At 46.1% G+C, this 11,164-nt stretch overlaps 1 protein-coding gene across 1 annotated transcript; it reads left to right on the forward strand.

Moving 5' to 3' along the window:
- On the forward strand, nt 1-8,612 carry WFDC8 (WAP four-disulfide core domain 8; the record flags this gene model as incomplete). The annotated part of the gene is made up of 6 exons (XM_080925550.1): nt 1-81; nt 288-396; nt 3,038-3,178; nt 5,351-5,518; nt 7,877-8,017; nt 8,473-8,612. 6 exons carry the CDS (start codon nt 1-3, stop codon nt 8,610-8,612), a joined length of 780 nt encoding a protein of 259 aa, XP_080781676.1.
- Between the last annotated feature and the right edge of the window lie 2,552 nt (nt 8,613-11,164).

Consider the following 11,164-nt stretch of genomic DNA (forward strand, 5'->3'; position numbering starts at 1 on the left):
ATGGAGCCATGTGATGATATCTCACAGGAACAAGACAATGGGGAACTGACCAAGAAGGACCAGATGCAGCACCATGGCCAGGTATGAGTTCCCATGGAGAGTCCTGGGGTGACTGTCTCAGACTTGTCTTAACTTGCCACCTCAGATAGATCTCTTCTTGCCTCTGGCTCTTTTTTCTCACCTATGAAGTAAGAGGGGCTGGGGACCCTCCCCAGGGAATCTCTGCAAAGATGACTTCTCCCCTCTAGATGAGCCTAACTCATGTCCCTGTTCCTTTGCTCACACAGGCACTGTCCCTCAATGACCCGGCCAGCTCCTGGCAGAGCAGAGCTCTCCTGCTGTTTCTCCTCCTCTCTTCGGATCAGACCTCAGCATCATACTCTGCCAAGAACAAACGTGTGTCCACCCTGCTAAGCCAGCCCTCCTGGGCACGAGCTCCAGGCTTCATGGTTTGTGGTGGCTGGGACTCTGACGTATTGATTGTGCCTCAGTACTCCTGGTCTAGTTATTGATTCAGACACCAACTGAGGCCCTGCTGAGAGGAACCTCATAGATGAAATTCAAGCTCTTGGGGACAGAGAGCTAGGGGTGGGTAGCACTGATAAATTCAGGGTAGCAGAGAGCCCTGTCTGCTTACCAATCAGTGGCTTCCTTCACCTGTTTACCCAAATTATTTTCTTGGGTTTCCTCAATATGTGTCCTCATTTTTTTTTTGACTTAACTATTCATTGGGGCTGAAAGAAGAGGGCCAGAGAGGAGGCAGGCATTACATATAGGGAGTGGCAGGAGAGAGAAAGAGAGAGAGAGAGAGAGAGAGAGAGAGAGAGAGAGAGAGAGAGAGAGAGAGAGAAGGGGAGAATGAAGTGTGTGAGAAGAGGGGAGGAGAAGATTTAAAATCAAAATTGACCCAGATCCTGCTTGGATTAGAACCTGAGATTTGGGAAGCAGAGAAAACCATTTCTTCAGTGTTGTCTATAATGGGATTCTTGTGTTGAAGGTCAGGATGGGGAACAGATAGTGAAGACATGCTCTTTAGGCCCGGAAGACACTGGTTCTGTCTTAAATGCATTGAAACACATGCTCTTGGGAGCCTCTTGGATGATTTTTCTTCAGTAACTGTGAACAAAGGTTGTCAGCTCAGGAGAGAGGTTGGGCCTGGGGAAAGACACATAAACTATTCAGAATTGTGGGAAAGAATATGTTAAGCTAGTAATAGGCCAGAGAGCTCAGGAGACACTTAAGACCAGGAAACATGGAAGAGTCCCTGGTACATGCACAAAAGGTAAGTGAGGAGAAAGAGTCATCTGTGGAGAAAGGAGACCTCAAATGACAAGGTAACCAGGTGGGAAGAATGCACAATAACAAACCACACTGAGGTTGAAGTGTCCCTGGGAAGCAGGAAGGAGCCTGGAGTCAACAGGAGAGACATAGGGGACTAGGCTTTATAATTTGGAAGCTTCCCTGTCTTAATCACTGCAAGGTGATTCCACATTATTTGTTTAGCTTGTTGAGTTTCAATGTAGCATCCAGATGCCTGCTTCAGGCTTGCCTTGGGTATCTCTAAAACACAGAATCACCTAGCCCTTACGTTATAGAGATTCTGACTTAGTTCATAGTCCCTAGTTTCTGAATGATTCTACGTCATTTCAGTGTACACTCCAGATGAACCCCAGGTCATCCTTGCAGGGTAACTTATACAGCAGGACTGGGATCCTGAAGTGAGCCTTGTAAGGCCCCAGACTCTGCCTAACTCACTGTGTTATCCCACCTGAACTTACAAAGCCAGAAAACAGGTACTGAGAGGTGGACCTTCTCCTAAAGTTACATAGTTCCAAAACCCTAGATCTGCACTCCGTGATTAAATCCTCAGTTCAGGACCATTGGACACTGGATTAGCTGAAGTGATGGAACCTCTTCGGGAGGTAGAAATCTGGTGTGGGACATCTAGATTTTCCTCTCAGATTTGTCCCAGCCTGAGAGCAATGTACCAGCTGGGGCTCTGTTCTCATCTGGGTCCTCTTCTTTGATCGCTTGTAGTATAATCCTTCTCTTACAGTTTTAGGTCTGGGAATCTCATTTCTATAGAAACCACACTCACTCCCTGGCACTTGGCCACTGCCATGGTCTAAGCTGCTCAGATAACTTGTTGGAAACATCCCACAGTTTGAATCTCTCTAACTTCTCTACCAACTATGAAATCCTGCTTTTAAGGACCCTGTTGATGGAGCTTGAATTGTGCTGCGAGGTCCCTCTCAGCAGGGCTGCAGTTGGTGGCTGATTCAATAACAAGGACAAACAACTCTAGAGTTCTGGCCACCACAAACCATGAAGCCCGGAACTCATGAGAGTGGATGAGACCTCATAACGGGCTTTGGCACTGTAGGGCGGGTATTATGGGCATTGTCCCACGAAATTTCCACAAGCAGACTCTAAGGTACTGCCATCTCATTGTACAGTTGGAAAACTCGTGCCTCTAACAATAAAATATATGTTCGAATATTATTTGTCTAGTCAATGTCGGAGCTAGGCTAGCAAGACCAGATTGGTATGACTTCACGTCCTTCCTCTACCCCCCACACCATTTCTCACTCTCCTACAGTTACTAAATTAGAATATGCTGTAACTGAACCCAGACTGGTCCTGAGTTCACACAAGATGTCAGGGACCAAAGTCAGGACTCCTGGCTCTTCAATGCCCTCTGCCGACTGAGGTGGCAGAGGCAGAGGCGTTAGGCACTAGAGTCATCGGGTCACATGGAAATAGCTCTAATGTTTCAGACAAGCTGCATTGTCCCTGCCTAGTTATGTGCTTTGAGAGCCAATATGGCTTTCCTTTGGTTTCCTGAGCACAGATTCTCAGATTCCATTGGAAGGGATAAAGCACGCAGGGTGACAGATGTGGCCGCTAAGTAGAAGCAAGGGGGAAACTGAACGTCAGAGGTCAATGTGAAGGCAGATATCTTCCCAGCTCACCTCTGCCATGAAGGAAAGGGGCTGAAATGCTTCAGGGTAAGAGCTGGGCTGTTTCCTTTTTGCAGAAAAAGTGGGACAGTGTCCCAGGAAGCAGCTGGAATGCAGAGGTGGGATTTTGAGTTCGTGCAAAACAGACTTCAGCTGTGAGGCGCATTTTAAGTGCTGCCATTTTGCCTGCAGGAAGATGTGCATGGATCCTTATGAAGGTACTGTATCCAGGTGGGAGCGACTTTCATGTGGCTCAGTTCTTGCTATATCCAGACATAGCTGAACAATCCTCTTAGAAGACCGCACCAAAAGGCTGGAGTTTATGCCTTTTAAGTTTGAGCCAAGTCAGGCAATGTGAACACCAAACAGTTGATATTGATGCTAGATCTCTTCCATATAACATTCGATCATTCATTCACATTATAGATCCACAGCTATCTAGTGCCTACTAGAGGTTCACTATGTGTAAGGCTATTCTTTACAAAATCAAACTTCATTCAAATTGTTTTTGAGAAAAGAAGCATCCCTTGATAGAGCTGCTCAGATAATTTTGCACTCTTTGGCCTTTAAAAGGGGTTCCTAAAAATTCCAAGTATTCAGCATCCTGTATGTCAGGTACCGAATATGTAATATTCACTTGTCCCTTTCTTAATTTCATGCCTATTTAATATATTAAGATAGGGGCCAAGCATAGACGTATATGTCTTTAACCCTAGCTCTCGAGAGGCAAAGACAGGTAGATTTCGGTGATTTCCAGCTCAATCTGGTCTACATAGAATGGCTATCTCCAGAAAGCAACATAGAGAGGAGAGAGAGAAAGAGAGAAAGAGGGAGTATTTACTGCTCATATATCAAAATTAAAAATACACAGGAGACATGAACAGAGACATGGAAACAGAGGTTTGGTTGGATGGAGAGACCTGTGAACTTGCTGTCTGGAAGTGTTCTAAGAGCTGCCTGTTCACTCAGAGTCATATGGGATCAATTTTCGCTTTCTTTGGTTTAAGACTGTCATGAATACACTCTAGTTTATTGCTCATGACCAGCACAGAGAAGGTTTGTCACAGGCAACCATGAGGGGTCTATCTCAGTAAGAATCTGTTTAAGGCTGTTATATGTTGGGTAACTCAGAGAGGACTAGACAAGGAAGGGTTAGCCTTAAGTTGGATATTGTCCAAGATGTGGATTAATTCTGTGGCTGAGCATCTATATCAGTGGCTCTTAACCTCTAAGGAGGATATATAGGATGAGGGGAAAGCTGTAATCAGTGGAGAAATGTTGGATAATCACTTAGCTAGAAGTTGGAAGTCTATAGTATTCTATGAGTCTCTGTTATGTTGCTTTTTCCCCCTTTATCATGATCTTAGAGTAACAACAGTCAGTGTGGGTTGTCCTAGGAGGTGTGTGTGTGTGTGTGTGTGTGTGTGTGTGTGTGTGTGTGTGCGTGTGTACTGAGCTGGGGAACAATGTGGCCTCCCTGTGTCATCTTCAATTTTAGACACCAGGGATTGTGCTTGTTCTCCATGTATCCCAAGCACTTTGTCACGCACTCTGGGTCCAGTTCCTGAGCTCATCTCTCCCTTCCGAAGCTCAAGGCAATGAAAGATTTGTGCCAAAGTGTTTCTATGTGCTGTTTGTAATGCACTTTGTAAGAAAGAGCAGTGCTCAGAAGAGCCACACAGCATCAAGCTCAAATGTAGAGCTAGAACTAGAACCTATGTCTTTTTAGATTTCTTTGTATTCTATCTGTGTGGTTGGCTTTCCTGCATGTAAGTATACTCACCATGTTTGACTGGTGCCTGTCAAGGTCCGAAGAGAGTATTGACTCCCCTGAAACTGGAGTTAAAAATGGCTGTGTGCCACTGTGTGGGTGCTGAGCATGAAGCCTATGTATTTCAAAAAGACTGGGGGCTTGGAGAAATGGCTCAAGCGGTTGAACGCACTCTTGGGCTTGCAGAGACCTGTGTTCTGTTCCAGGATCTCTGTCTCTCTTGTGCTCTCAGATGGTACTGCACACACACAGTGCACAAACCTGATGAAGTTAGATCACTCAAAACATAAAATACAGGGGATGGGAATGTTCTTTTTTAATTCTACATGTGTTTAGTTTTATTTCGCTGGGGAGGCTGCCATGGCGTGTTTGTGGAAGTCAACAGACAACATGCAGGAGTTGGTTTCTTCCTTCGACTGTGTGGTCCTTGAGAATCAACACAGGTCATTAGGGTTGGCAACAAATGCCTTCACTTGCTGAGACATCTCCATGGCTTACCTATATGTTTTTCCCACTGGTGTTTTCTGTGAGTAGAACAGTAACACTGTGAATAAGATGCAGGCTTGTGGCTAGGGACCTGACCTCCTCTTCACACTCCTGCTTTGCTTCCTTCTCTCAGAGCCCTGCATGTTACCCTCAGACAGAGGAGACTGCAAAAAGAGTTTGATTCGCTGGTATTTTGACTCTGAGAATCATCAGTGCAGAGTCTTTACATACAGCGGATGCAAGGGGAATATGAACAACTTCCTCAGCAAGACGGACTGTCGGAACACTTGCATGTTGATTGGTGAGACCTATATCCCTAGTAGGTGGAGGGCCTTGTTAACTATAAACAATAGAGCTGCCTTGGGTCCAAACCTTTGCTCTATGCTTGCTGCCTGAGAGGTCTTTGGGTAGTTACTTGCATTCACGACTTTTGGGTGGACTACAAAATGGGAATGTTAACAGTATTTATGTAATGGAGTTGTTGTGTCTGGAAACCAAGCTAATGCCAACATTGTGAAGCTAGGAAAAGCTAGCAGACAGGGAGCCTCTGGAAGCCAGAAAGTGTTCCTGTGGGCTGTCCCCTCTCACCGTTCACTTTGGCATGCCTACACAGGAAAGCTTGAGGTCAGAGAATGGTAAGGAGGAGACGTGGTCCTTCCTGCTCTGAGATGCCTCCCATTTAGAGGAAGAAACTCTCCACCTTAATGTTTTCCCTCCCACCTAGTCTGCCATCTCCAGGTAAACATCTAAACCTGAACTCCCAGGCTCTCCTTGGCTTCCAAGTAACACTGAGTAATTTCAGAGCTCTGGCCCCTCCCCTCTTGCAAGCAACTGGGTACCTGCCTCGTATTTTCTCTTTCCAACAATGGGTTTCCATACTGCTCTCCTGAATGCTCTGATTCTCCTTGGCTTTTATTTGGGGAACTAATCCTACTCTTCTGGCTCTCAATTTTACACCCCAGCTGTTCTTTAAGTCTCCCACAACCTTCCAAAATGAGACAATACACATAATATATTCATAAACATCGGGCCTGTGGAACCTGAGACCCGGGGTCTAACTCTTTGGAGGAAGATGCTTCTCATCATGAAAACCTATTGAGTATCATTCTGAGGAACCACCTTTGAAGGAGGCCCAGATAGGTCAGTTCTAGAACCTCATGGAGTAAGTGTAGACCTGGGAGGTAGAGACTGTGGTGAAGGTGAAGCCTAGAGACTTGTTCTTCAGTGCCATGATCGGTGCCTCTCCTGATGGGAGCCAGTGTGTTACGGGGTCTGTGCCTCAACCAACCCGGATTAAAATCTTACTCCCCTCGGTCCGCTGCAAGGCCTCACTCTTTTGATTCTGGAAGAGCAAGCAGCTCACTAAGTTGTTGGCAGAATTCTGTCCCATCAAAGATATGAAGGATGTGGCATGCTGGCTCTTCATGATGTGTCTCACTAAATGACAAGTGAGAAATGACTGTGGGTCTTCAAAATGCGTGTGTCAGCCTTGGGATAAGTGTGGTTGACTTATCAGCATGGTATTTCTACCTCGAGCCTCGTGAGGCAGGTTGAGGAATATTCTATCAATACTCTGTGGTTTTATTTGTTTAGTCTCATTCTGTAGCCCAGGTCAGATGGGAACTTGCAGGCATTCTCTTGTCTCAGCCATCCAAGTGTTGGACTTATAGGTGCGAGCCACCATACCCGGCTCCATTACCAACACTTTGCAGATGAGGAGGCAGAGTAAGAGCAATCCTCTTGGTTGCCTAGGGATGGGCAGCTGGTAGAGGGTGAAGCCGAAGATTTAATTTCTCAGTCTTGCTGTGTCTGAACAGCAGAACAATTTCATGAATGGCCTGGCTTTGAAATGCCAGGGCCATGTGCTTCCCTTTCTGGAGAGCTCCAAGGAATCATGGAGCCATGGGCTCAAGAAAATAGCTGTAAATACCTTTGTGAGTCAAACACATGGGAATGTATGCTGCTCTATAATCCCAGCACTTAGAAGGGAGAGGCAGAAGGGTTAAGATCTGGCATCAGTGAGAGGGGAGGCCCTTGGTCCTGTGTTTTCTCCCGTTATAAGTCAAAGGGAAACTTGCACACAATGTCTGGGGTCCTTGATGACCTGCCAATGCAGAGAGGATGCCTTTATATTCATACGCAGCAGGAACTCACACATCTACCAAAGCAAAAGTAACTGTATTACATCACAAACCTGAGGATGATACGTAGTTTCCTTTGTTACATAGAGAAACTAGGTTTATTGAGAGATGTGATTGGGGCTTTTTAAAAATTTAAATATGTATATAGATGTATAGCCTCCTGCCTGCATCTATGCCTGCAGGCCAGAAGAGGGCACCAAATCCCATTACAGATAGTTGTGAGCCACCTTGTGATTGCTAGGACTTGAACTCAGGACCTCTGGAAGAGCAGTCAGTGCTCTAACCACAGAGCCACCTCTCCAGCCCCCAGGACTGGGGCTTTGATGAGGTGGGCTTCCGATATTAAGCCCACTCTATTGCATGGCAAACCCTATGTTCTTGTTTCTCCTCTGCCTACTGGAGACAGTCAGGGTGAGCTGAACCCAGGTATTGAAACTGTCACCCCCTGAGGAGAGGGAGCTTCCTGAAAGGCAGTGCAGGGTGGGGCGCTGTAAAACTCATCTCTGCTCTTGTTGCAGTGAAGAGAGGACAGTGTCCACTGTTCCCTTTCCAAATGCGGATGGAGTGTCCAGCCTCCTGCCGGAACGACATGGATTGTCCCGAGAAGGAGAAGTGCTGTGAGTCCAAGTGTGGCTTCATCTGTGCCAGAGCCTGGCTAGGTAAGAGCTACGGACAAACCTCTCAGAGGTCCAGGATGGTCTAGATCTCACTAGAGAATCATCAAACTTACTATCCTACCTCAGCCTCCTGAGCACAGCACCTGGCCTGGAGGAGAAGTTCCTTGAACCTTAGATGCCCCTTTCCCTAATCTTTAAAGTTCCTCAGGAGACTCTTTAAAATGTCCAACTGACACTCTCATGTTGATGTCTGGATACTTGTGGGGTTCCTCAAAACCTCTTATTCTCTGTCTTCAATTTTCAGTGACCACAGATTAATGGTGTCTTGTGATACACCTGCACACACACACACACACACACACACACACACACACACACACATACACACACACACACACCACAAAGAAAGAAAGAATAAAACATTGTCTGGGTTTCCAAATTTGTGTCAGATTATTTCCAATAATTTCAAATCAACTGTCTTGTTTTACTTCACGAAGTCAAAACAGGATTCTGCCCTCCGAAGCCCAAAATGTGTTCTAGGATCGATAAGCCCAGGTGCCTGCAGGACAGTGATTGTCCCCTGGATGAGAAATGCTGTACTCGCTGTGGACTGAAGTGCTTGGAGCCCAGACACTGAACAGTGAGTGGGGAAAGTACCGTAGTCACAGTGATGCATTATGGGTAGCATAAAATAAAGCTGTCACTTCTGTCTTGTACCCAACTACAGACACAAATAATGTTGCCAACTCCACAGTTATGACAATACTGCTAGGCCTGCTGTGCTACACACACACACACACACACACAGAGTTAAGTTTTACTTATATTTATGTAATTGTGTGTGTGCCTTTCGAGGCCAGCAGAGGGCGTCAGATTCCCTGGTACTGGACCTACAGAAGGTTGCAAGCTACCTGTTGTGGGTGGTGGGAACCACACTTGCCGTGCAAGCATCAGGACCTAAGTTTGATCCCAAAACCTATGTAAAAACGTAGGGTGTGGAAAAGTGTGCTAATAATCCCAGAGCTGGGGAGACAGGGAGGACAGGCTCTAAGGGACCAGTGACTTGCATATTCAGTGAGCTTCAAGCCAATGAGAGACCCTGTCTTAAAAACAAGGTGGATGATACCTGAGGAACAATATGAAAATGTGACATCTGGCATTCATACATGAGTGCACACATGTACACACACACCAGCATACACAGATGTACCTGCCCATACTTGTACCCACATATGCATGTATACTCACAGACATGCACATGTGTGCACAGAAGCATACACACACACACACACACACACACACACACACACACACACACACACAATATAACAGCACATCCTGATAACTGAAAAAAGATTCAGGAACCTCTCAGCTGGGCTTGATGGCACACATATCCTGCCACTCAGAAGACTGAGGCAGGAGGATTGATGCTTACTTGTTTGCTTCCCACAGCTCATTCAGCCTGCCTCCCTGCCCTTCCTTTCCCCTCCCTTTCCTTTTTTCCCTTTTATTAATTTATTATATACCAACCATATTTTGCCTGCCATCCTCTCCTCCCAGTCTCTCCCCTTCCCTGACCCCTCCCCATCTACTCCTCTTCCCTTTCCCTTCAAAAAAGAACAGACCTCTTAGAGATGTCAACCAAACATGGCATATCAAGTTGCAATAAGATTAGGTACCTCCCCTCATAGTAAGGACGGGCAAGGCAACCCAGTAGGAGGAAAGGGGTCTCAAAAGCAGTCAAAGGTGTCAGCAACAGCCCCTGCTCCCTCTGTTATGAGTCCCTGCAAAAACACCAAGCTACATAACTATAAAATATATGTAGATAACCTAGGTTAGACCCATGCAGGCTCCCTGATTGTCAGCTGTCTCTGTGAGCCCATGAGTTCAGGTTTGTGGATGTTGTGGGTTTTCTTGTGGTATGCTTGACCTGCCATTTAATCCCAGCACTCAAGAGGCAGAGGCCCACACACCTCTATGAGTTCAGAGCTAGCCTGGTCTATATGGCAAGGTCTAGGCCAGCTCGAGATACATTTTGTCCCAAAATACAAAGCAAATAAAAATGACAGGGAGAGGGAGAGCGAGAAGGAGGGGGAGAGGCTTTACCTAAAAGACTAAGTTGCTATTTCTCTGCTCATGTAGATTCCTGCTCTCAGCCTGGACAGCAACCAGGAAGAATTATTTTCCCAATGGACAAGAGAGACCCTTTGTCTTTTTGGTCACCCTTGGAATGAGTTGCAGATGGACATCCACACACTTGGTGACACAACTGTCCGGCTGCCACTTCACTTGATGCTCCTTCCACTGCACCTGTGGGACCTTCGGCCTTGTCACTGCGATTTGTGGTGTGCCTGACTAGAGGGTCCTGGGACGTTTGAACTCACTGGTCACCTCGGACTGGGCTTGAGCCAGAAGTACACAGCAATGCCTGACACATGGCCACACCTCTTGCACAGATGCCTGCCTGTCTTCACAACTGCATGTTCTGCACCAGAACATGGGGTGAAGCCGTGCATTGTCCCGAGTTCTAACTCTCCTTGGTGTGCATGGTTAAACCCACCATCTCATGCACCTAGAGCCCCTACAGTCTCTGCATGGGTTCTGCAACACACCACTATCACACACATGGACCTGATACATATTTGTCTGCACCCCCTTGCCGCTGGGCCTGGATTACTGCCACTCAATTCTTCATCTTATATTCTGTGCACTTTTCCTGCCCGTTCCTCATTGTATTTCAACCTTATTTTTTTTAAAACTTATCCATTTTCCTGTATATTTCAAACATATTAATGCTGAGGAACAGCTCAGCATTCACATAAACTGAAGAAGGCAGCCTAGTGTGGCATCTGCAGGCATGAAAACCTGATGACTTTTAGCTGTTTAATTCTCTCTTGGTGGTCTCTAGACAAAAGCTGAGGGCCTCTGGCAATTAACTCCTGCTAATGGTAACACGGGATTAAGGGGATTGAGAAAAGAAATTTAGGAGCTAGAGAGATGGCTCAGTAGTTAAGAGCAGTGACTGCTCTTTCAGAGGTCCTGAGTTCAATTCCCAGCAACCACATGGTGGCTCACAACCATCTGTAATGGGATCTGATGCCCTCTTCTGGTGTGTCTGAAGACAGGAAAGGTGCATTCACATGCATAAAATAAATAGAATATTGTAAAAAACAAAAAGAAAAGAAAAAA

This window comes from Micromys minutus, assembly GCF_963924665.1.
Source record: "Micromys minutus genome assembly, chromosome: 11".
Classification (NCBI taxonomy): Eukaryota; Metazoa; Chordata; class Mammalia; order Rodentia; family Muridae; genus Micromys; species Micromys minutus.